Consider the following 25,533-nt stretch of genomic DNA (forward strand, 5'->3'; position numbering starts at 1 on the left):
AAGATAAATGAAGATAATCTTTGAGAACTAACAAATCGCCAAAATAAAAACTACAGTCAAGGAAAATTGAAAATTCCCAAAAACAATGAATTTAGAAGTATTAATATTGTTATGTTTGAGTAAAGGAACACAGTATTAGACATGGTAAAATGCATAGAATTGCAGGAAATTAGCTTTAATACTGCAGTATTTTCTCTCAGCTCAATGGAAACATTTGTAAAAATGCAGGAAATGGGCTTAAAAATCTATATATTTTTTTTAATCAGCTGTTCAGCGGGGCCCATTGCCACCCTTACCACCTAAGACCCTTCTTGATACAGCAAAAACCCTGTAGATGCATGCGTGCAGTCACGCACACAGACAGACAAACACACACAGGAAACAAGGTCACCTGTACAGGTCTCGTATGGAGAGGAAGCCCTGCTCGCTGCCAATAACCAGGTACTCCCCGGACACACACATGTCTGTCACCTGCTCCTTCAGGCCCTCCGTACACAGGTGCTTCCCATTGACAGAGTACAGGTGCAGGCCATTCTTATCCTAAACAGGGACAGGATGAGAGACAATTGTTCACCAGGACCCAATCATAATGTACCATCTAGTGGTCAACTAGCGTTTTGCTAAGCATCATGGTGAGTTTTGTATGACGTACTGTACCAACTAAGTCAGTCAGTCACTCACTAAGCAAATAACTCACTCACCCTCTGTAGCTCACCAACTAAGTCGCTCACCAACTAAGTCACTATGGCTTCATTCAGTCCAATTCTGATATTCTTTCCACTAATTGGTTCAATGACCAATCACATCAGATCTTTCTCTGAGCTGATCTAATTGGTCGTGAATAAAATATCTGCATTGGGCTGTCCGTCTAAACACACACACACACACACACACACACACACACACACACCCCGTAGCTGCCTGGTCAGACTCCTGCACCAAAACACATTTTTTAGAGAAGACGACCACAACATTTTCAACTACATATTAAGAACATGTGTTAGTGTACCTTGAGCGTGGCCTTGCCCTCTACACAGGTGTGAACCACCACACACCCCTCATAAGAGATAGCCAGGTGCAGGATGGAGACAGGCAGGGAGCTCTCACAGGGCGGCCGCAGACACCGCATGTACTGGCCCCGACGCACCGTGTGGATGATCACCGTCCCGTCCTGGTACACAGAAACAAAACATCAGCAAGATCCATCTATCAACCAACCCTTCAAACTTCTCTTCATCCAACCCTCCAACCCCTTCGTCCTCCTGCATTCCTTCATCTTTCTGCATTCCCCCAACCCTTTCGTCCTCCTGCATTCCTTCATCCTCCTGCATTCCTCCAACCCCTTCGTCCTCCTGCATTCCTCCAACCACTTCGTCCTCCTGCATTCCTCCAACCCCTTCATCCTCCCGCATTCCTTCATCCTCCCGCATTCCTTCATCCTCCCGCATTCCTCCAACCCCTTCATCCCACCAACCCCTTCAACCCCTCCATCCCACCAACCCCTCCATCCCACCAACCCCTCCATCCCACCAACCCCTCCATCCCACCAACCCCTCCATCCCACCAACACCTCCATCCCACCAACGCCTTCATCCCACCAACCCCTCCAACCCCTTCATCCCACCAACCCCTTCAACCCCTCCATCCCACCAACCCCTCCATCCCACCAACCCCTCCATCCCACCAACCCCTCCATCCCACCAACCTCTTACCCGTGATCCAGAGACGGCCATATCCAGCTCTGTGCTGATGCTGACGCTCAGCACCTCGTCAGTGTGTCCATACAGCACCTGTACCGGCTTGGGACACAGCCCCACCGGACAACCTCCCTGTAGGACACACACACAATACATTCAGTCACACGCTCATACTCCTGGGTAGTGTTCAGTAGGGTATACAGTAGTAAAACAGTTTGCAACCGAAAACAGATATGTGTCAAACAGTTTCACTTCCTTTTTTCTTTTTTTTGTGTACTAACATCAAACGTTTCCACAGTAACAATGCAGTACAAATGCTTTCTAGTCAGTGTAGTGTATTCCAATAAACCCTCAGGCTTCATGATCTCACCTGCTGCAGCACCTGCCACACCATACAGGTGTTGTCCCTGGATCCAGAGATCAAGTGGATCCCACAGTAGTCTGTCGACAGGCACGTGACTATGTCTGCGGTGAGAGAGAAGACACCAAATAATTACTATACTGTATGTACAGACAGTGTGCGTGTGTGTCTGAGTGCATGTATGTGTGTGTGAGATCCATCCATACCCATGTGTCTGATGTGATGTCCCACAGTCTTTCCCTTGACCAGGGAGGTGACCCTCAGGCTGTTGTCCCAGTGGCCACCGCTGAACAGGAGCTTCCCGTCATGTGACACCACAAACAGACCTGCAGTCACCTCCACGCCCGGAGAGAAGGGCCCGCCCAGGACCCGCTGGGTCCTAGAGAGAGGGGGGAGGGGCAGAAAGGAGGAGACCTCAGATACATACCTCACAGAACAACTTTATGACCAAGTAATGACATCAAGTGCCCTCCAAGGGTCTGTTCCAAAACATTTAAAGTGCATTCTTCCCGTCCCCATCCTGGAGATAATCACAGATCTGGATACACCATGGCAGAGTTTCCATCATACTGCGGTGACAAACCAAACATTCTCAGATGAGTGATTACTTCAAGGAATGGAGGTAAGAACTCAAACAGGGCTCCCAGTCTCCCAGTCAGACTACAACGCCCCATAGTTTCAAGTAGAAAAGGGGGCGGTGTTGGGGAGGGACTGACTTGGGGTTGGCCACGGTGGGGTCCTTGATGAAGGTAAAGTAGTTGGAGATATTCTTGTCATAAGGCAGCCAGCCGTGGGTTCCCATCAGACAGTTCTGACTCAGGGTCACCATAGTGTCTGGGCTGCCCTGGGTGATGAAGGAGTGGGACTGGTTCTTGGGGACCACGGCTTTCACCAGAGGCACGTTGTCATTGATCCCCTACAAATCAACATTTATTTATGAAGTTGTTTTTCAAGAAAACGGTTTTCATAAAGTACTTTACAATAATCAACAAAGAGGGTCATGATCATATGCTTTAGTGTGTGTGTTTTCAAAACTAACCTCGACAAAGAAGGACTTGAGTTCGGCAAGGTGCTCGAAGATGCTGAGTGGCGAGGCATCTAGTCGACCTTTCCTCTTCTCCACCTCCTCCAGAGAAAGACGAACTGGGTGTGGCTCCTATACACACAGACAATACATCACTATAGCCCATCTAAAATACCTGTTCTAAACCAGTGATTCTCAGCTAAATATCCCCGAGTAACCTCACCAGCACCCATTTCTGTTGTAGCCCTGGCTAAACTAATCACCAAGCTGTTGACAAGTTTAATAAGGTGTTTGTCTAATGCTACAACAATGAGTACTGTTGAAGGTCCTCAAAGACCAGAGATGGGAATCACTGTTCTAAATAACCTGTTAAAGTCTCATTCCCAATGATTCCTAATTGACCGGGTCATCCCTCAGTGTTCCAATGGGCTCATATCACGAGGAAGGCCAGGGAAGGTTTCTCCCAGTCAGGTCAAGCCTTGTGTGTTTTCTCCAGTACCTTGAGCAGCTGGCAGGGTGTCTGTCCAAAGTTACTGATCATCCCCTCTACAGCTTTACGCTCCTTCTCATCAGTGATTGCATCCAGGTCCACGGCCCCTACGGCAAAACCAGAGACAAACGCTTCAGTAAAGTGTCATACTATAGCAATCTAGCGTTTCTTTAGCATGAGTGCTATTGTATCAATGAGAGTCTATGGGTTTAGTGTTAGCGTCCGTACCTTCGTAGGTGCAGCGTTTATTTAGCATCAGGGCTATCGTATGAGTGGGAGTCTTTGGGTTTAGTGTTAGCGTCCGTACCTTCGTAGGTGCAGTAGTAGAAGACATTGAGGGCCTCCACGGCCGCGGGGCCTCGCTGTTTGTAACCGAAGATCAGATCGATCCAGTCTTGCAGGTGGGCCGATACGTACTCAGACTCCTGTTACAGAACACACACACAGACAGAAAGGCCAAGACACACACATATTTTTAACCCCCTCAGCAATAAATCACTAAATACTACTCTCTGTGGAATGCATTTCTCCTGCACATCATGGTAATAGAATGTGTGTGATCCAATTGTGTTACAGAGGTTTTTCTCCCCCCTTGGGACAAAGCATTATGGTAATGGTGACCGTCCATGAGAAAAGGAGGCTCACCAGGGCTTTCCTGTGCTTATAAATGAAGTCCTCTGGAGACTTGGCCCATTTAGGCAGGATGACATCATTCACCCTCTCCTTGGAGATCTGCAGGCGCCCCAGATCAAAGGCTAGAGGGAGCGAGAGAGGAGGATGAACAAAGGACGGGGGAGTGAAAATGGATTCCATCAGAGTGGCAGTGTGACCAGATTTTTACAATTCAGGGTGTAACTGGGTCAGTTATAGATTTAGTCCGATTTGAACAAGTTCCAGTGTTCCACAATCTGAACCGGTCCAGTCGAGTCCAGATGTTCTCTGATTGACTGTGTGAACACCACCACAGGAGGCGTGTTAGTACGGACAGTCAGTCAACATAGCCAGCGTGTCTGTGATTCTCTACAGACACGGAGCTCATCTCACCGTTCTGATTCTCCAGGAACTCCGGGAAGTAGAAGAACTCTGGGATGAGCTCCTTGACGTCGTTGGGGTTGTCCGTGAGGGTCTGCCACAAAGCTGGGATGGAGTGGAACTGGCGGTCCGCACAGTCAAACCTGGACCGAGGGAGGAAGACCAACAGCCAATGGCCTTAAAGTATGCCATAGTACTAGAGACCGGATGGTTTTGCTGACCATGTGACCTGACAAAGACAAACTGTGGATCTAGTAAGGCTGTAGCTCGGTGAGAGAAAGACTTCTGGCCTTACTGACATCAGTACAATAGCACATCTCCAGACAAGAGCATAGATACATTTCATTGTCAGTTGGAACACACGTGTAATCACAGAACTAGAATGACTAGAACGCACAAAGCTGCTCAGACCACAGCAATTTGACTGGTACAACCCGAGCACTGTTAACTCCATGGACTTCAATGCTGTTAACTTCTGGCCTGAGTTTTCTAGTCTGATTCCCCCCTCACCAAAACCCATTGCTTTTACCGTCCACTCTGTAGCGCGATGTGGAGGGACGTGAAGGGTTCCACGCGGATGAGATAGTGCATGACTCCTGCTGCGTTGGAGTAGTGGGTACCGTAGTGGAACCGGTCGATGGTCCCCGTGGGGTCCTCAAAACTCTCATACCTACAGACAGGGAGACGTGAACTTAACATTATAATTACTTACTATATTTACTACAACAGAATCCAGTTATTTGCCCCCAAAGAGACATTTCCTCAACGGGAATAAAGTGTTGTATTGCAGTCAGTCTAATTCTATGGACGAGGACACTTATGTAGTGAAGAGAATGAATGAATACACTGCCACCCTGGAACGTGTCACGTAAATGCCAGTATGTAGACGCCTCAGCGGCTCAGTGAGAGAGGTTGAGAGAACGTACTTCTCCCGTACAGCCTTGGCGTTCCGCTCGTTGAGTACGGCCACGGGCTTGGACAGGTCGCGGAACACCCCGGGGTCTGTCAGGTCCAGCTCCTCTGACGTGTAGTCCGACAGGATCCAGGGGAACTGGATACACACACACACAATTAACTAAACCATGAACACCCTTTAGAAGAGCACCAAGATGGTATATTCCACATCTTCCCCCATAGGGTCCGTGTTAACAGAACGTACCACTGGGTACTGAGACAGGTCGTTGTAGGTTCGGCCCGCGATGGTGTTCAGCTGGATCAAGTAGTCGAAGTTGGTCATCTCTCGGTTCACCCATTTCTACCAAAGACGAGAGAGAGAGGAGGTTTAACACAACCTGTCAACACAATACCTGAGACCATACTGACTACTTAACATGGGTCATGCTCAGTAGGGCACAACGTAACAAAACGTTTTGCAAAAAAATAATACATCTGTTCTTATTAGACCAGTTCAGGGAGTATCACCTCCGTTTCAAACCACTTCCTCCCTACTGAACACGACCTTGATCTCCCATGTCAATGTTTGACCCCTGACCTGTGTGAGTCCGGAGGCCTTGAGCAGCTCCTGTGGTGAGCGTGTGCCGTACAGGCTGAGGGAGCGCAGCAGCAGCATCCTACTGTACACCTTGTTCCGCACCTGTCAATCAAACCACACAGAACATTCCAACATGAGGGGGTCTGTTCAAAAGTGTGAAATCTTTCAGAATGCTCAGATCAAAATATATTATGTAGAACAGATATGATGGCCTGTCATGTAGAATAGGGAGTAGTACAGGTTATATTTGTTCTTAACGTTTTACTGTACTCAACACACCCCAGTACTCCAGGCCTATGTAGTCATTCCTTCTACATAAGAGTATCCCAAACCCCTCCTCAAACACCCCCCATCTACTTACTTGATCTATTCCAGGACTAGCCCTTGATGAGTTGAATCAGGTGATGTGCTAGCTCTGGAATAGACCAAGTAGTGAAATGGATGGGGGTACACCGTTCTCAATCCACGTAAAAAGCAGATCCCAGAACTGACCTCTTTCTTAAAGTTGAGGAAGTAGTTGGTCTGATCTATGAGGAAGATCTCCAGGGCCGAGCGGCGGAGGTTGTACCTTCGCAGGTGGATCTCCCGGATCTGAGATAGAGGCCACTTAAAGTCCTGACCCACACCTGGAAGGACAGACAGGGGGACAGACAGGGGGTTGGTTATGTATAATACACAAGGCCAGGAGTTTGACCTAACTAGGGACTTGACCATGGCAAAACTCCAGGCCCGAATCTTAAACCCTACGTCATTACATTATATGATGTGTATTGCCTGTGGGAGCCGCTACACCTCTATATCGAAGACAACACAATGAGAGTCTAACAGTGTAGTATGTATGTATTGTACATGTCTAGTCAGAACAGCTACACCTCTATGTCTAAGACAACACAATGAGAGTCTTTAACAGTGTGGTATGTATGTATTGTACATGTCTAGTCAGAACAGCTACACCTCTATGTCTAAGACAACACAATGAGTCTTTAACAGTGAGGTATGTATGTATTGTACATGTCTAGTCAGAACAGCTACACCTCTATGTCTAAGACAACACAATGAGTCTTTAACAGTGAGGTATGTATGTATTGTAAATGTCTAGTCATAACCCATCCATAACCTCTGGTTAATCAACTCCTGCTCCACTCGCTCACTCTCCTTCAGCCTTCCTTCCTCTCTCCTTCTTACTAACAGCAACTCTTCCGCTAACCCCACTATTTCATCCCTTCTTCCTCCCCTCCCTCCTCTTTCAGGAGAACCCTCCCTACGACCCTCCTATCTTCCTCCCTCTCTCCTCACCCTCCTCCTTCTCTGTGCTGCTGTCATAGAAGTAGATGTGCTGGGTGGTGAGCTCCAGACGTCCAGGGCTGACATCCACCTGGGTGACCAGCTCACAGTCCTCCCACAGAACCAGCTTCTCCTTCTGGCCTGCCTCCTCCACCTCCCCCCTGGAAAGAGAGAGCGAGACAGCGAGAGAGATAGAAACAGACAGATAGGTGACCAAGTCCATTCACGTTTGTAGTCAAAACTACCTAACAGTCCACGACAGACACAACACACAACATTAGTAGACAACGTTGAGAGTACTGACGTGTTGTTGGTCGCTGCAGGGTCGTCTTCAGGCAGCTCCAGAATGTCATCCTCCAGGTCGCTGACCTTCACCTGCTTGACCGCTTCCAGCAGTAAGGACTCAGATGTCACCTTCTGCTGCTGGACACCTGGGGGACAAGGGAGAGGAAGAGGAGGAACAAGAGGCGGAAGAAGAGTTAGAGGAGGAGGAAGGTGGAAGAGGATGAGGAGTTGTTAGAGGAGAAGGAAGAGGAACAAGAGGCAGAGGACAAAGAAGATGAAGAGGAAGAGAAACAGGAACAAGAGGCAGAGGACAAAGAAGATGAAGAGGAAGAGAAACAGGAAGAGGAGAAGGGTCCGTGTCTACAGCTAACATGATGGTTTATTCAGACTCCAGCGATGCCTTGTCAAGGGAACCAGTGAAGCTGCCTCTCTTACCCAGGTTGTCCCTGAGAGCGCTGGCCTGCCGGTGGTCCTCATAGTTGTAGTTGGGCACCAGTTTGAGTCTCATGCGGGAGTAGTTCTCCGCGCTGGACACTCGCCAGTGCATCTCACTCTGCTGCCTGAGAAAACAACAGACAGGAGAACGTCAACCAAGTTGCATGAACTGAAGAACAAACTGAACGCAAGAGAGACACCCAGAAACTCTTCTAGGGAGTTTTTCCTAGCCACTGTGCTTCTGCCTCTATATTGATGGCAGAACATGGTGGGTTTTAGGAGGGGTGTCTGTAAAGCACTTTGTGATAAACTGCATTGATGGCTCTTTGGGGGTTTTAGGAGGGGTGTCTGTGAAGTACTTTGTGATAAACTGCATTGATGGCTCTTTGGGGGTCTTTGGGGGTTTTAGGAGGGGTGTCTGTGAAGTACTTTGTGATAAACTGCATTGATGGCTCTTTGGGGGTTTTAGGAGGGGTGTCTGTAAAGCACTTTGTGATAAACTGCATTGATGGCTCTTTGGGGGTTTTAGGAGGGGTGTCTGTAAAGCACTTTGTGATAAACTGCATTGATGGCTCTTTAGGGGTTTTAGGAGGGGTGTCTGTAAAGCACTTTGTGATAAACTGCATTGATGGCTCTTTGGGGGTTTTAGGAGGGGTATCTGTAAAGCACTTTGTGATAAACTGCATTGATGGCTCTTTGGGGGTTTTAGGAGGGGTGTCTGTAAAGCACTTTGTGATAAACTGCATTGATGGCTCTTTGGGGGTTTTAGGAGGGGTGTCTGTAAAGCACTTTGTGATAAACTGCATTGATGGCTCTTTGGGGGTTTTAGGAGGGGTGTCTGTAAAGCACTTTGTGATAAACTACATTGATGGCTCTTTGGGGGTTTTAGGAGGGGTGTCTGTAAAGCACTTTGTGATAAACTGCATTGATGGCTCTTTGGGGGTTTTAGGAGGGGTGTCTGTAAAGCACTTTGTGATAAACTGCATTGATGGCTCTTTGGGGGTTTTAGGAGGGGTGTCTGTAAAGCACTTTGTGATAAACTGCATTGATGGCTCTTTGGGGGTTTTAGGAGGGGTGTCTGTGAAGCACTTTGTGATAAACTGCATTGATGGCTCTTTGGGGGTTTTAGGAGGGGTGTCTGTAAAGCACTGTGATAAACTGCATTGATGGCTCTTTGGGGGTTTTAGGAGGGGTGTCTGTGAAGCACTTTGTGATAAACTGCATTGATGGCTCTTTGGGGGTTTTAGGAGGGGTGTCTGTAAAGCACTTTGTGATAAACTGCATTGATGGCTCTTTGGGGGTTTTAGGAGGGGTGTCTGTGAAGCACTTTGTGATAAACTGCATTGATGGCTCTTTGGGGGTTTTAGGAGGGGTGTCTGTAAAGCACTTTGTGATAAACTGCATTGATGGCTCTTTGGGGGTTTTAGGAGGGGTGTCTGTAAAGCACTTTGTGATAAACTGCATTGATGGCTCTTTGGGGGTTTTAGGAGGGGTGTCTTTAAAGCACTTTGTGATAAACTGCATTGATGGCTCTTTGGGGGTTTTAGGAGGGGTGTCTGTAAAGCACTTTGTGATAAACTGCATTGATGGCTCTTTGGGGGTTTTAGGAGGGGTGTCTGTAAAGCACTTTGTGATAAACTGCATTGATGGCTCTTTAGGGGTTTTAGGAGGGGTGTCTGTAAAGCACTTTGTGATAAACTGCATTGATGGCTCTTTAGGGGTTTTAGGAGGGGTGTCTGTAAAGCACTTTGTGATAAACTGCATTGATGGCTCTTTGGGGGTTTTAGGAGGGGTGTCTGTAAAGCACTTTGTGATAAACTGCATTGATGGCTCTTTGGGGGTTTTAGGAGGGGTGTCTGTAAAGCACTTTGTGATAAACTGCATTGATGGCTCTTTGGGGGTTTTAGGAGGGGTGTCTGTAAAGCACTTTGTGATAAACTACATTGATGGCTCTTTGGGGGTTTTAGGAGGGGTGTCTGTAAAGCACTTTGTGATAAACTGCATTGATGGCTCTTTGGGGGTTTTAGGAGGGGTGTCTGTAAAGCACTTTGTGATAAACTGCATTGATGGCTCTTTAGGGGTTTTAGGAGGGGTGTCTGTAAAGCACTTTGTGATAAACTGCATTGATGGCTCTTTGGGGGTTTTAGGAGGGGTGTCTGTAAAGCACTTTGTGATAAACTGCATTGATGGCTCTTTGGGGGTTTTAGGAGGGGTGTCTGTAAAGCACTTTGTGATAAACTGCATTGATGGCTCTTTGGGGGTTTTAGGAGGGGTGTCTGTAAAGCACTTTGTGATAAACTGCATTGATGGCTCTTTGGGGGTTTTAGGAGGGGTGTCTGTAAAGCACTTTGTGATAAACTGCATTGATGGCTCTTTGGGGTTTTAGGAGGGGTGTCTGTAAAGCACTTTGTGATAAACTGCATTGATGGCTCTTTGGGGGTTTTAGGAGGGGTGTCTGTAAAGCACTTTGTGATAAACTGCATTGATGGCTCTTTGGGGGTTTTAGGAGGGGTGTCTGTAAAGCACTTTGTGATAAACTGCATTGATGGCTCTTTGGGGTTTTAGGAGGGGTGTCTGTAAAGCACTTTGTGATAAACTGCATTGATGGCTCTTTGGGGGTTTTAGGAGGGGTGTCTGTAAAGCACTTTGTGATAAACTGCATTGATGGCTCTTTGGGGGTTTTAGGAGGGGTGTCTGTAAAGCACTTTGTGATAAACTGCATTGATGGCTCTTTGGGGGTTTTAGGAGGGGTGTCTGTAAAGCACTTTGTGATAAACTGCATTGATGGCTCTTTGGGGGTTTTAGGAGGGGTGTCTGTAAAGCACTTTGTGATAAACTGCATTGATGTCTCTTTGGGGGTTTTAGGAGGGGTGTCTGTAAAGCACTTTGTGATAAACTGCATTGATGGCTCTTTGGGGGTTTTAGGAGGGGTGTCTGTAAAGCACTTTGTGATAAACTACATTGATGGCTCTTTGGGGGTTTTAGGAGGGGTGTCTGTAAAGCACTTTGTGATAAACTGCATTGATGGCTCTTTGGGGGTTTTAGGAGGGGTGTCTGTAAAGCACTTTGTGATAAACTGCTGATGTAAAACAAAAAGAAGGAGTTATAAAATAAACTGCGTTGATTGACTGGAGGACAGTGGACAACAGTTCTTTGGCTGATCATGTGTTTGCCGGGGTGCTGAAGTAATGACCAATGAAGTCCTATAATCATATATAATACTGTATATATAATAATAAATAGTGTGTGTGTGGCCGTTACCTGTCTGCCCAGGGGCCTCTCTCACACACCAGGCTGCGGCGTGCTCCTCTCCACTGCCTGAGGACGGCGCTGTGCTGGCTGTGAAGCTGCTTCAGCATGCTGTTGTATCGCAGGTTCTCCTGCCGGCCGCGCCGAGAGAAGGGCTCCACAAACTGCTCCTGAGGGACGGCGGGACGAGGAACGGGGAGTCAGTGTGTTCTGGTGTGGAGAACACCACACAAGGCAATATGCTCTGTGTTACTGTGGCCTGACATTTCATTTCCATGATACAGCAGTATTATGGACAGCTCAATAGGAAGTGGACCTTACTCGGATCTGTGTGTCTGTGTGTGTGTGGTGTGTGTGTGTATGACCTGGAAGCGTATCTTGCTCTCTCCCCTCTCCCTCTCTCTCTTGTGCAGGTTGACCATGAAGCTTTCATAGCACTCCTTCCAGAACAGAGCCATGGTCTCGTGACCCTGGCTAAACGTCTCAATCTCATACTGCTTCATGTAGGGGATGATCTGAGGACAGAGAGAGAACCAATTCAACTACTTCTTTTGTTCATCTCAGGCTCGCTCCCTCAACACCGGAGATTGATGTATTTTCTCATCTTTAAGGTTGATCTTCAAATTTCTCAACACGTTTCTTGCTGCTCTTCAAGAGTTGAATGACTTAGCAATGATTTAGTAAGGCATTGAACCAGCTCCTCACGTATTTGTCGAGGTAGACCCTCCACTCGGGGGAGTTGCAGTAGAGCTGGAAGTCCTCGAAGAAGGAGGGGCTGCCGTTGGTGTCAGGCAGCTGGGGGAGGTGCAGCTCCATGTACAGCAGCTTGTTCACCTGCAGACACAACAAGATATTACAAGAGATTAGAAAATAATCCAAAGTGGTGTGAGGTATTGACATACTACAGACTAGTGGCTAGTAATCCTGGACTACAAAGCATATTCAAAAGAGATTCCATTGAAATCTCTCTTTAGTCCAGGACTATGTTTAATCTGTGTCCTAGACACCGACCCTTGGTGTGACAAATGTTTTGTCTATGTGCCAAGGTTTTGCCGTTATTTAAGAAAACAGTCAGCAAGTCTCTTTGGAATGTTTGATACGGATTCTACTTCATTGTGACTGTTCATCATGCATGTCTTTTCGTGTCTGAGTCTGAGCTCGAGTGTGTGTGTGTGCCTGCGCGTGGATGTGTGTGTGTGCCTGCGCGTGGATGTGTGTATGTGCCTGCGCGTGAGTGTGTACCTTGGAGAGCAGCGTGCGGAGCAGGGGCACCAGGCACATATAGGTCTCCTCTGTCTGCCCCCCTACAGAGCGCCTCAGGATGCCCTCCACCTTGCCCAGCAGGTAACACGCCTCGTCCTGAGTCTCCACGCTCTTGGTCTGCAGGATGCCGTTCAGCTTGGCTGTGGCCAAGGCACACACCTGGCAGGAGAGGAGATCACTTACATACACAGCTTACCTGGAGGTGATAAAAACATTCATATAAAGACAAGCATCCTGAATAAGATGTGACACCTGGTAGTGGGGGAGGGGACGTGATAGAGGGTTATAGTGCCTTCTATGAGACTTCGTGTGAGGCGGGTCGCCCTCAAGGGGGGACTAAGCTGAAAAGGTTTGAGTACCACCGGTAGACTGAAAGTAGAGGTATGAAGTGTACAGTTGAACCCACTGACTAAGTTCCACTGGAAAAGAGCATCTGCTAAATTACTCAAATGTACATGTAAGAGTGTGTGTATGTGACACTGGACAGCTTCTCACCTGGGGGTCTTCCTGGGCCATGAAGCCCAACAGAAGCCTCAGGCCCACCTGAGACAGCTGCAGCCACTGGGCCCCTGACGAGTACCACACCATTAGACTGTCCATCAGAGTCACTGTCTCCTCCAGGACCTAGAAGAAAACAATCAATGAATCAAATCCCCTCTAACATGGCTTGTGTTACTCAATTGGTTTATAATTATTTAACAAAGCCTAATTGTGGATTGCAGTCACTCTTAGGCGATAGACTGCTTTTAATGTAACAAATGTCTTCATATGTCAAATCACTGAACTATGACATTCACACATACTGGCAAAGATGTCGCTACTCCTAATAACAATACCTTCTCTGTCCACAGGGTGGGGTTGACCAGGCCCTCAGCCTGCAGGAAGTCCTGCACAACGTGGAGCAGCCGCACAGCGTTCTCGGTGTGCTGGGGCAACATGGCCGCCGTGGCCTCCCGGTTGTCAGTCACAGCCCACTCCAGCATCCTCTCCATCAGACTGGGTGAGAGGGAGGGAGGGGTGGGAGATGGGGATAGAAAGAGAGGAAAGAAGGACAACAGAGGAGTGGAGGAAATTAAGAGAGAGAGACAAACAAAATGTGAATAAACACCAGAGAACCAGACCCCCGCTTCAAGACTGATGTGACTGAACACTAAACACATTGAACAGCCACAACTACAGTCGTCACGTCACCCTACAGACTGGTTCCTACTCCTCACGTCACCCTACAGACTGGTTCCTACTCCTCACGTCACCCTGCAGACTGGTTCCTACTCCTCACGTCACCCTGCAGACTGGTTCCTACTCCTCACTATAGTCATCACATCACCCTGCAGGCTGGTTCCTACTCCTCCTCAATCATTTTTTGTAACAAAATGGGTCTTTTTAAACTAATATCTTTGTGAGACTGAACCTTTTTAATTGAACGTAATATCTCGTGTTTGGTGTCTAAATGGAACTGTGCATTCTGCATATTTTCAGTCTTGTCAACTGAGAATGAAATAAATCAAACGTAAAAATTGCCAGTGTGTCCACCTGAGCTTGATGTGGTCCACAGGCAGCAGCAGCTCGTTGGTAGTGCCCAGCTTGGTGAGGGCAGAGAACACCTGCCCCCGCTCCAGCCAGGCGGCATCGTCCGAGCCCTCCACGCCTCGCCACATTACGCACAGCACGATCTCCAGCAGCATGCGAGACAGCTCCTCCTCCGTCCGCTAGGGGGAGACAGAGAGGAGGGAGTCAGTGAGAGTCACATCCAGGTACAGATAGACAAACACAGAGGGGGTTCCCTCCCACCCCCAGCCTCCATGGTGTGGTTTGACCCCCCCATGTCTGGCCCTACTGACGACAGTCCCATGGGAGAATCTCAATTGCATTACCTTGACTACTCGTGTCCGCTCTCCCCACCCCATTCTGAAAACCCATTCAAAACATAAGGACCTCTGACTTTCTCATCCACTGGGTTTTGAGAAGGAGACGAGGAGAGAGGACGCGAGGAGCCAAGGAAACGCAAATTGAGATTGTCCCCATCTATAGATGAGAGGGAGAGGTGGCTCCCTAGTGAGGCAGTGGCATTTTATAGCTTTATATTTCTTTATAAGTCTGTAGGGGATCAGAGGACCTGAGGGACATAGGAACACTCTGGCACCACAGTGGAAACCAATAGGGTGGATACAGAAGCCCCCCAATAGGGTGGATCCACAAGCCCCCAATAGGGTGGATCCACAAGCCCCCAATAGGGTGGATCCACATGCCCCCAATAGGGTGGATCCACAAGCCCCCAATAGGGTGGATCCACAAGCCCCCAATAGGGTGGATCCACAAGCCCCCAATAGGGTGGATCCACAAGCCCCCAATAGGGTGGATCCACAAGCCCCCAATAGGGTGGATCCACAAGCCCCCAATAGGGTGGATACAGAAGCCCCCCAATAGGGTGAATACAGAAGCCCCCAATAGGGTGGATACACAAGCCCCCAATAGGGTAATCTGGATCCCTTCCAGGAATTAGCTTTCAAATATCCAATTTGAGCAGCTGAAGGAAAGGAAGACAATTTATACAATTGATATACAGTCACTGTGACTAGTCAGACTTCCTAGAGCCTTTAGGAAACCACCTAGAGGAAACCACTTTTATCTATTGATATACAGCCACTGTGACTGGCTAGCTACAATGAAGAGGAGAGGAAACCACTATAGACAGATGTCTCACCTCAGCACAGCTGAACGACTCCCCCAACGACATGTTGTCGCTGAACAGGAAGCTGTCCTCGGTGAGGGACGCCGCCGAGGCATCTGGGAAGGCCTTGACTGATGCCTCCAGCGGCGATGGCGTGCTGACCATGCTCCCCGGCGTCTGGTTGCCGCTCTCCCCGCCCTCGTAGGCACTCATGTGGGACAGGTCCAAACTCAACCCCCCTGCTTTCCCTCCCCCAGACGCCCAGGGCTTGAGCAACAGGCCCTCCCCAATCTGACTAACGGGCGTGTCCAGAAGCGAAAGCACATCCCCATTTTCAAGACTGTCCACTGATCTTCTGGAGCTCATGCTGAGGCGGTCTTCATCCACCAGTCTCCCGGCGCTGCCTGCTCGGCCCCTCCTCTCCAGGGGCAGTTCTAGGCGGCTGCCGCTGCCCCGGCTGAGGTCCAGGCTGCAGGTGCTGGCAGCGTCGCCCCGCCCCGGGCCGCCCTCGCAGGGGGAGCGCAGGAACAGCCTCATCAGGGTCTCCTGCCAGCACAGCTGTCTGGAGATCTCCCGCGCCGCGTCCTGCTGGGACTGGAGGAGCTGGTACAGCTAGAGGGAGAGAGAGCAGTAGTATTACTACCCAAGTATTCATTATTGTTCATTCAACATTACTGACCTGTTATTTATTATTCAAGTATTATGTAGTATTATGTAGTATTATGTAGTATTATGTAGTATTATGTAGTATTATGTAGTATTATGTAGTATTATGTAGTATTATGTAGTATTATGCTTATGTTATTTATTTATGTCATCAATGATTTCATCTTTTTTGGGGGGATGGAGAAAGAACAAGGGATGCAGGGAGGGAAGGAATGATAGTGAGGGAGAGAGAGAGAGGAAGGATAGAGAGGCGGGGGAAGGGGAGAGAGAGCGAGGAAGGATAGAGAGGGGGGGAAGGATAGAGGGAGGATAGAGAGGTGGGGGAGGAAAGATAGAGAGAGGGAGGAAGGATAGAGAGGGGGGAAGGGTAGAGGGAGGATAGAGATGTGGGAAGGATAGAGGGGGGATAGAGAGGGGGGAAGGATAGAGGGGGGATAGAGAGGGGGAAGGATAGAGGGGGGATAGAGGGGGGGTAGAGAGGGGGAGGAAGGATAGAGAGGGGGGAAGGTGGGATAGAGAGGGGGAGGAGGAAGGATAGAGAGGGGGAAGAGTAGAGGGAGGATAGAGAGAGGGGGGATGGATAGAGAGAGGGGGGATGGATAGAGAGAGGGGAGATGGATAGAGAGAGGGGGGATGGATAGAGAGGGGGGATAGAGTTTTAGGAAGATCAAAACCAGATATTTTAGCACAAGTTTATAATCCCTTCTATAATGCCTTCATTTCAAAGATTTCAAAGTAATATCATCCATTTATGGTTGATGTAGTGATTTAATTATTATGGATATCAACATCTGGTATGTAGGAAGATGTCTGTTTCTACCCTGAGAACCGGGTATGTGTGTCGTTTTAATAACTTAGTGTGTGTGCTCTGTTCCCTCACCCTATTGCACACGAGCAGGCGTACGCTGGGCCCGACCCGGTGAGTCAGCTGGACCAGGGCCATAAGGTCCTTGTAGCTCACCACATGATCTAAGGGGGGGGTCAAAGGTCAACATGATAAGCCATAGCCATATAATTTAGTCGAGTACACATTGACTGAATCTCATATTACCTGTTGGGCCACACCATAATACTGGATCATGTTCAGTAGGGCGCACCGTATAAAAACATTTCTCAACGGAAGAAAAGCATGTTCAGGAAGTACCTCACTGTTTGAAAACGTTTTCTCCCAGCTGAACATAACCCTGATTGATCTGTCCATATAGCTGAATGGGTAAAACAATAACCTGAAGTACACTGGAGAAACATTGATTTCCTGCCCTTTGCCCATACAAACCTCACTGCAGAACCGCCCTGACTCTCTCCAGCCATTCATTCAGTCATTTATTTATAGAGAGGAAGCCATTCTCTGCAGTCTACACTCCCTCCAACTTCAGCCGCACTCCCGCCAATCAATTAACCCTCAACGCTTCATTGATTGGCCACTAAATCAAACTCCAATGGAGTCATGGGAGTAGAGCCAGCCAATCAAAACTATGCAAGGGCTGAACACCACATCTACAAAGGTCTATAGGGACAGCTGGGTGAAGCGGTGTCAGTTCTCATTCTTTTTTATTGGCCAATGAAATGAAACCACTTCACCTGCGTTACTGTAGATATTGCTTGGGTAAAAAAAATATATATAGATGTTTTTTTTTTTTAAATCACAAAACACATTTGTATTGCCTTTTACTAATTTAATTTGTTTGCCGTTTTGTATGTATTTGTAAAGTTGCCAATGAATTACCCTTCGGACACAATAACTATTTGGGGCGGCAGGGTAGCCTAGTGGTTAGAGCGTTGGACTAGTAACAAACCTGTCCTTCTGCCCCTGAACAGGCAGTTAACTCACTGTTCCTAGGCAGTCAATGTAAATAAGAATTTGTTCTTAACCGACTTGCCTGGTTAAATAAAGATAAAATAAATAAAAACATGTTTTTATAGAATTGAAAAACCATGTTGATGATTGGCTGTTGAAGGAGCCGCCTCCAACCGTAGTGATCTAGTCCCCAGAAACATATCTGAATGGTGTGGTGGACACTGACAGGGTGAGAGAAGGGGTGGGAGGGACACCGTCACCCACCTGTGTGGAGCACCTGGTTGAGCAGGCTCTTGACGAGGGAGGGGGTGACGTGGAGGTCAGAGAAGAGCAGGGAGAGACCAGAGTATCCCACCTCCCTCAGCTTCAGCCTCTGCTTGTTCTTCTCATAGACACGGTCGCAGCGCAGCATGCGGTCAAACATCTGGACTCTCACACACGGCAAAGACCATTAAATGATGTTACATTAGCAGCATTCAATGTCTGAAAGAGAAGGGTCTTGAATACTACCTCGTGAAAGTATTGACTCATCTGCACAACATAACCTACTCCACATTTTCAAAGTAATTAAAAATTATTATTTTTTAAATCCAGAACATTTCTAGGCCAGTAAGTTCTCCGTGTCCAACACAAACTCGGAAGTCGTCAAAACCACAACACACTTGAACATTCCCGTGTGTGTGTGTGTGTGTGTGTGTGTGTGTTGGTACGTGTGAGGAGGTCCCTCACCTTGAAGACGAGCTCTCGGAGGCGGTCTGAGTGTTTGGTGTTGAGCAGCAGGGCGTAGCAGGAGTCGGCCGCCCCCGGCTCAAACAGAAGCAGGAAAAGCTGGTCCCTGGCAGCACTGGTCTGGAGCAGACTGAGCAGCAACTCTATCACTCCACACAGCTAGAGGGACACACACGGTTAGCAACTCCACCAAGGAGCATGCACGCACGCACACACGCACACACACGGTTAGCAACTCCACCAAGGCGCGCACACACACACACACACACGGTTAGCAACTCCACCAAGGCGCGCACACACACACACACACAAAGTTAGCAACTCCACCAAGACGCACACACACACACTAGGATTGAATTAAGTGGAGAGCGCAAGTAAATGACGAGTGTGGTTTCAGGGACTGAACAGCCTAATAATGGGTCGGATGGAGAGAAGACAAACTGTGGAGGATGAACACTTGACATTGCAGTGAGCATATGTCACATGCCATGATGTCACAGGCCGTGTATAGAAACCTATGTAAGAGGATAAGACAAACAGGAAAAAGAGCTGGAGAAAAGGAGGGAGAGAGGAAGGACACGGACACACAGGAAACAGATCCTCATTGAATGCCAGGCGTATAAATCCTGTGTGAAGTGAGTGGATGGGAAGCTGGGCCTTGAGAGACAGAGGCCTGCCGCAGTCAGTTAAACAGAGCAGCCAGCTGAAGGCTATTAGGGGCTTTCTTCCAGAGGCCTAGGTAACCAGCAGGCCAGAGACCAGGGCTGTCCTTAGTGTAGCCGCAGGCTGGAAACACACAGCCTCACCACTGTGCCAGGCACAGAGCAGGCAGCTGTTCCCTCATAGGCACCACAGCAATGGTCCTCATAGGATTTCTAAGTGATATTCCAGTACATGGATATTGAAGACAACTTGGGCTTATTCAGAGAGGGTCAATAAGTGAGAGAGGTTGAATTGCACTCGGTCTTCCACATCGGGTAATAGCCAGTCTATTAACCATCTCATCTTCAATGTTACTCATATGGAGTGGAGTCCTCTGACTACAGGACATCTGCTTTCTCCATGTTAATCCATGATACGATGCATGGCTTCATTAGTGTTAATATTGTAACAGAGACAAAGATTCTGACAAGTCATGGACCCGTCATCTGTCCGTTCCTCCCTTCCATCCATCCCTCACCTGTTCCTCGTCTCCGATGGCGGCGATGTATCCCAGAATGCTGTGCATCTCCTCCTGGGTCATACCCTTGCTGATGTAATACTTCAGGAGGCCGCAGAGGGACGATCGGATGGTCTGATTGTCGTCTTCACTAATATCTCCCTCCCTGCTGACACTCTTACTGACAGATTTAGAATCACTTATTAAAAATAAAAAAAAAACACGTTTAACATAAATATTATTTTATGAGAAATCAAGTTGACTGTAGAACTTGTACAGTTATTACAATACATACATCTCATGTAACAGATGGAGCTAGAGTAGGACAATTATGAATCATGAGTAAAAACCAGAAGCTAAGCATTCTGGGAGATGGAGTCCCACCCGTAGTAAAGGCGAATGGTGTCCAGTAGAAATTGAACTCCGTATTTCTTCCGGAACTGCTTCCTGTTTTCTTTGATGACGGTGGACATGTACTGGATGTGACCTTCATCACCACGAGAAAGATTGACAAGAGTCACACACACAGGGATGGATAGGTTACATTCTAAAAGTAATCCATTAGTTACCTGCCCAAAAATGGAATCAGTAACAGAACTTTTGGATTACCCAAACTAATTTAATTTGATTACTGTCAGTTACTTTTGGATTACTCTCCCCTTAAGAGGCATTATGCCGCGTTCACGGTCCAGTCGGAACTAGGAAACTCTGAAATTTCCGACTGGCTAACTGGTTGAAGTTATACACGTGCCACGTTCAACCAGTTAGGAAGTCCGAAACCTCAGAGTTCCGACTAGCATGTGAAGGTGGCATTAGAAGTAGACAAAAAGGGTCCATCAAACACATGTGGTGTGTCATTATAGTGGTCTCTGACTTGCTCAGGTGGAACAAACTTCAACTTGTTCCTGGATTTGTAACCAATCACACTCTCATATCGACTAACACGTGAACCCCCCTCACACAGACCCATGGTCCCAGGTGCTCACCGATGCGCAGGGGGAAGTCTCCCAGGTTCCAGATGCTGAAGTTGAACAGAAGGTGTGTGTGGAGCTGCTGCAGCAGCTGCTGGTTCTTTTCATAGGTAACCTGCTCCACCAGGAGCTGAGCAGACACCAAGACACTCACATCCACCAGACTGGCAGGCAGCTACACAGAGAGAAACACACACACGCCAAGAGAGAGACTCAATAAGAGAGGAGAGAGTAGAGAGAGAATGACAGAGACAAAGAGAGCAAGAGAGAATGACAGAAAGAGAGAGTGGAAAGAGATTGAGAGAGCACAGGCGAGAGAGAGAAAGAGGAGACAGAGAGAATGAAAGAGCCAGAGAGAGTTGATAACGGCGCCGGAGGGGATGGCCGCCGTTTCACGGGCTCCTAACCAACTGTGATATTTTGTGTTATTTTTATCATTGGTCGCAACTTACTTTGTACAAATGTTGCTGGTTCCGTCTCTTACGACCAAAAATAGCTTCTGGATATCAGAACAGTAATTACTGACCACGAACTGGACGGAGATTACTTCTTTAATGAGTCTGACGTGAAGGATATACAGCTTCTCCGAGACCAGGCCCAAATCCACATCATTCGCGTGAAAATAATCCGGAAATACAGGGGACGGAGATCGGGGTGCCTTGTGAGAGTCGTTGGCGAGTGGGTAACCCGCCTCAAACATCCGTTCTACTGGACAACGTGCAATCACTGGAGAATAAACCGGATGACCTCCGCACGAGACTGTCCTACCAACGGGACATTACATACTGTATTATCTTATGTTTCACCGAGTCGTGGCTAAACGACGACACGGGTAATATTCAGTTGGCTGGGTTTTCCTTGCATCTGCAGGACAGAACAGCTACGTCTGGTAAGATGAGGGGTGGGGGTGTGTCTATTTGTCAATAACAGCTGGTGCGCAATGTCTAATATTAAGGAGGTCTTGAGGCATTGCTCGCCTGAGGTAGAATACCTAATGATAAACTGTAGACCACACCATCTACCAAGATAGATAATATATATAATATAATATAGATAAACTATAAAACTGACCATCCTACCAATCCTCGACTTTGGCGATGTCATTTACAAAATAGCCTCCAATACCCTACTCAACAAATTGGATGCAGTCTATCACAGTGCAATCCGTTTTGTCACCAAAGCCCCATATACTACCCACCATTGCGACCTGTACGCTCTCGTTGGCTGGCCCTCGCTTCATACTCGTCGCCAAACCCACTGGCTCCATGTCATCTACAAGACCCTGCTAGGTAAAGTCCCCCCTTATCTCAGCTCGCTGGTCACCATAGCATCTCCCACCTGTAGCACACGCTCCAGCAGGTATATCTCTCTAGTCACCCCCAAAACCAATTCTTTCTTTGGCCGCCTCTCTTTCCAGTTCTCTGCTGCCAATGACTGGAACGAACTACAAAAATCTCTGAAACTGGAAACACTTATCTCCCTCACTAGCTTTAAGCAACAACTGTCAGAGCAGCTCACAGATTACTGCACCTGTACATAGCCCACCTATAATTTAGCCCAAACAACTACCTCTTTCCCAACTGTATTTAATTTATTTATTTATTTTGCTCCTTTGCACCCCATTATTTTTATTTCTACTTTGCACATTCTTCCATTGCAAAACTACCATTCCAGTGTTTTACTTGCTATATTGTATTTACCTTGCCACCATGGCCTTTTTTGCCTTTACCTCCCTTATCTCACCTCATTTGCTCACATTGTATATAGACTTGTTTATACTGTATTATTGACTGTATGTTTGTTTTACTCCATGTGTAACTCTGTGTCGTTGTATCTGTCGAACTGCTTTGCTTTATCTTGGCCAGGTCGCAATTGTAAATGAGAACTTGTTCTCAACTTGCCTACCTGGTTAAATAAAGGTAAAATAAAATAAAATAAAAACAAATATTTTTAGTAGCAGTCCATTTACAAACAAACTGATGCTGGCACTAAGACCACACTCACAGAGCTGTATAGGGCCATAAGCAAACAAGAAAATACTCATCCTAGTGGGCGGGACTTTAATGCAGGCAAACTTAAATCCATGTTACCTCATTTCTACCAGCATGTCACAAAACACTATAGACCACCTTTACTCCACACACCGAGACGCATACAAAAGCTCCCCCTCGCCCTCTATTTGGCACATCTGATCATAATTCTTACAAGCAAAAACTAAAGAAGGAAGTACCAGTGACTTGCTGAATACGGAAGTGGCCAGATGACGTGGATGCTACGCTACAGGACTGTTTTGCAGCACAGACTGGAATATGTTTCAGGATTCATCCAATGGCATTGAGAGTATACCACCTGTCACCAGCTTCATCAATAAGTGCATCGACGATGTCCCCCCCCCACAGTGACCGTACGTACAGTGAGGGAACAAAGTATTTGATCCTCTGCTGATTTTGTACGTTTGCCCACTGACAAAGAAATGATCAGTCTATAATGGTAGGTTTATTTGAACAGTGAGAGACAGAACAAAAAAATCCAGAAAAATGCATGTCAAAAGTGTTATAAATTGATTTGCATCTACTCTCTCTCTAGTCATCTACTCTCTCTCTCTCTCTAGTTGAATTCTACTACACTGGCTCTGACGCTCGTCGGATGTGGCAGGGCTTGCAAACCTTTACGTACTATGAAGGGAAACCCAGCTGCAAGCTGCCCAGTGACGCGAGGCTACCAGACGAGCTAGATGCCTTTTATGGTCGCTTCGAGGCAAGCAACACTGAAGCATGCATGAGAGCACCAGCTGTTCCGGACGACTGTGTGATCACGCTCTCCGTAGCCAACAGTTCAACATTCACACGGCCGCAGGCCCAGACAGATTACCAGGACGTGTACTCAAAGCATGCGCGGACCAACTGGCAAGTGTCTTCACTGACATTTTCAACCTCTCCCTGACCGAATCTGTAATACCTACATGTTTCAAGCAGACCACTATAGTCCCTGTGCCCAAGGAAGCAAGGTAAACTGCCTAAATGATTACCGCCTGTGGCACTCACTTCGGTGGCCATGAAGAACTTTGAAAGGCTGGTCATGGCTCACATAAACACCATTATCCCAGAAACCATAGACCCACTCCAATTTGCATACCGCCCCAACAGATCCACAGATGATGTAATCTCAATTGCACTCCAACACTGGCCTTTCCCACCTGGACAAAAGGAACACTTATGTGAGAATGCTGTTCATTGACTACAGCTCAGCGTTCAACACCCTAGTGCCCACAAAGCTCATCACTAAGCTAAGGACCCCGGGACTGAACACCTCCCTCTGCAACAATTAAGCAAATGGCAACCTGGACCATTTACATTGACAACCCCCCCCCTTTTTTTACACTGCTGCTACTCACTGTTTATTATCTATGCATAGTCACTTTACTACCATCTACATGAACAAAGAGAACGAAAGAGCCAGAGGGAGAGAGAGACAGGCAGACAAAAAGCGTTAACAGAGTGTCTAAACCTTCTGCATCAGTCCCCCCAGGGTGGCTACTCCATGGGAGTGCAGCAGGCTCTCCTGGTTGATGGGGTGACGCTGCAGGAAGTGCTTCAGCACCAGCAGGAAGGTGGCAACCAGGTTCTTCTCCAGACGCGCCTCTGAAACACACAGTCAGTTCAGTTCAATAACTGTAATGCTTGTATTATCACCTAAAGCTAAACATGTTTTGTGTTGGGGACTCACCCGAGGACCTGTTGGAGGGCAGGATGACCCAGTCCCCGTCCCCAGGAGAGGTGGCCGCGTCAGGGGTGGGGCTGATGAACTCTGACCCCGTGGGGTCGGCAGCAGTGTGGTTCTCAGGGGTCAGCAGGGTGAGTTGCTCCAGGATGGGGAAGAGGACAGGTAGACCTCCCACGCAGTTGATCATATCCTGAACACAGGAGTGTGAATCAGAAAGGGGAAAATTAACCAGAGGCTGAATCAGAAAGGGGAAATAATCAGAGACGGCATTGAATATAATTTTGCCCTGTAACCATCCCCCAAGACACCCTATTGCCTAGCCGGGATTGGAACCAGCAATCTTGCAGCTACTGATTGACTTATGTAACCTCTACACTACATACCACCCATCAACCATCCAATCAAATATTCAACAATAAAATGAGGAGAATATGTTGTCGTTGTTAAATCGTACCTTGATGTCCCAGTTGACAACCTTGTTCCCAGTCAGACGCCCATGGAGGAGGTTGGGGGACAGGTCCAAACAGATGGGGTTCCGACAAGCCTGTAGGAACCAGGAGACATATTTCCTTGTTACACCGCCTGTCACAACTGACAAGTCATTAACATCCATGACTGTAATAATAAAGCATGGGCGTGGCGTAATGAGGTAAATGACTGACAGTAGCCTAGTCCAATCACCTTGGGGGAGTAGTGCAGCAGAAGTTTAGTTGTGAGGTCACCGAGCTCCGCCTCCTGGGTCTTGAAAGGAGAAATGCAGTTTGGCCCTGAGAAGAGAAGGAAACCAACCAAAGATAAGATAACATGACTATAACCCTGGCCGTGTTCCAATGCTCATGAAACGCATCCTTCCTTCCTTTGAAGAAATCGCTGTTCTGACAACATCTGATTGACGAGACTCCAACAGAAATGAAGAGGTGTGAAAAATATGGTGGAAAGTTTCTCAGCCAATGCTCACATCAATCTAATGCCTGTAAAATCATGAAGAGGATGCACACTTCAGGGAGAGAATCAATGGAGAGAGTCCATTGGCTTCAATAATCCAATCCCGGTCAGATTATCGGGATTATCGAGATTATCTCAAGGAAGGGAGGAAGGATCGTTCAGGGATGCATTTTAAAATAGTTCTATGGGAGAAACCCAACTGCATTTCCCTGATTCCTTGCGTTCTCTCTCGTCGCCTCCTCCTCAAAACCCATTTGGA

At 47.6% G+C, this 25,533-nt stretch overlaps 1 protein-coding gene across 7 annotated transcripts in view; it reads right to left on the reverse strand.

Moving 5' to 3' along the window:
- Positions 1 to 25,533, reverse strand: part of LOC110495553 (neurobeachin-like protein 1) — a 67,770-nt gene that overhangs the window by 4,661 nt on the left and 37,576 nt on the right. For 6 of the 7 annotated variants that reach the window (XM_090239613.1, XM_090239618.1, XM_090239612.1 and 3 more), the window contains 37 exons: positions 25,011 to 25,096; positions 24,784 to 24,873; positions 24,333 to 24,519; positions 24,114 to 24,247; positions 20,622 to 20,781; positions 20,020 to 20,122; positions 19,657 to 19,816; positions 18,477 to 18,635; positions 18,012 to 18,171; positions 16,830 to 16,918; positions 15,317 to 15,895; positions 14,146 to 14,321; positions 13,449 to 13,608; positions 13,108 to 13,236; positions 12,592 to 12,771; positions 12,055 to 12,183; positions 11,715 to 11,864; positions 11,362 to 11,519; positions 8,101 to 8,225; positions 7,685 to 7,811; positions 7,393 to 7,541; positions 6,589 to 6,722; positions 6,097 to 6,198; positions 5,764 to 5,859; positions 5,531 to 5,655; positions 5,134 to 5,274; positions 4,617 to 4,747; positions 4,218 to 4,327; positions 3,880 to 3,997; positions 3,582 to 3,679; positions 3,098 to 3,214; positions 2,775 to 2,974; positions 2,265 to 2,437; positions 2,068 to 2,162; positions 1,713 to 1,829; positions 1,010 to 1,171; positions 392 to 540 (listed from right to left, as the gene is read on the reverse strand). In XM_090239613.1, the coding sequence (XP_090095739.1) occupies positions 392 to 540; positions 1,010 to 1,171; positions 1,713 to 1,829; positions 2,068 to 2,162; positions 2,265 to 2,437; positions 2,775 to 2,974; positions 3,098 to 3,214; positions 3,582 to 3,679; positions 3,880 to 3,997; positions 4,218 to 4,327; positions 4,617 to 4,747; positions 5,134 to 5,274; positions 5,531 to 5,655; positions 5,764 to 5,859; positions 6,097 to 6,198; positions 6,589 to 6,722; positions 7,393 to 7,541; positions 7,685 to 7,811; positions 8,101 to 8,225; positions 11,362 to 11,519; positions 11,715 to 11,864; positions 12,055 to 12,183; positions 12,592 to 12,771; positions 13,108 to 13,236; positions 13,449 to 13,608; positions 14,146 to 14,321; positions 15,317 to 15,895; positions 16,830 to 16,918; positions 18,012 to 18,171; positions 18,477 to 18,635; positions 19,657 to 19,816; positions 20,020 to 20,122; positions 20,622 to 20,781; positions 24,114 to 24,247; positions 24,333 to 24,519; positions 24,784 to 24,873; positions 25,011 to 25,096 (5,458 nt within the window). Of the gene's footprint in view, positions 1 to 391; positions 541 to 1,009; positions 1,172 to 1,712; positions 1,830 to 2,067; positions 2,163 to 2,264; positions 2,438 to 2,774; positions 2,975 to 3,097; positions 3,215 to 3,581; positions 3,680 to 3,879; positions 3,998 to 4,217; positions 4,328 to 4,616; positions 4,748 to 5,133; positions 5,275 to 5,530; positions 5,656 to 5,763; positions 5,860 to 6,096; positions 6,199 to 6,588; positions 6,723 to 7,392; positions 7,542 to 7,684; positions 7,812 to 8,100; positions 8,226 to 11,361; positions 11,520 to 11,714; positions 11,865 to 12,054; positions 12,184 to 12,591; positions 12,772 to 13,107; positions 13,237 to 13,448; positions 13,609 to 14,145; positions 14,322 to 15,316; positions 15,896 to 16,829; positions 16,919 to 18,011; positions 18,231 to 18,476; positions 18,636 to 19,656; positions 19,817 to 20,019; positions 20,123 to 20,621; positions 20,782 to 24,113; positions 24,248 to 24,332; positions 24,520 to 24,783; positions 24,874 to 25,010; positions 25,097 to 25,533 lie in introns of those variants that run through there. The other variant, XM_090239617.1, reaches the window with a different exon arrangement.

The sequence above is a fragment of the Oncorhynchus mykiss genome, chromosome 7, assembly GCF_057628025.1.
Source record: "Oncorhynchus mykiss isolate SJ-2025 chromosome 7, ASM5762802v1, whole genome shotgun sequence".
Taxonomy (NCBI): domain Eukaryota; kingdom Metazoa; phylum Chordata; class Actinopteri; order Salmoniformes; family Salmonidae; genus Oncorhynchus; species Oncorhynchus mykiss.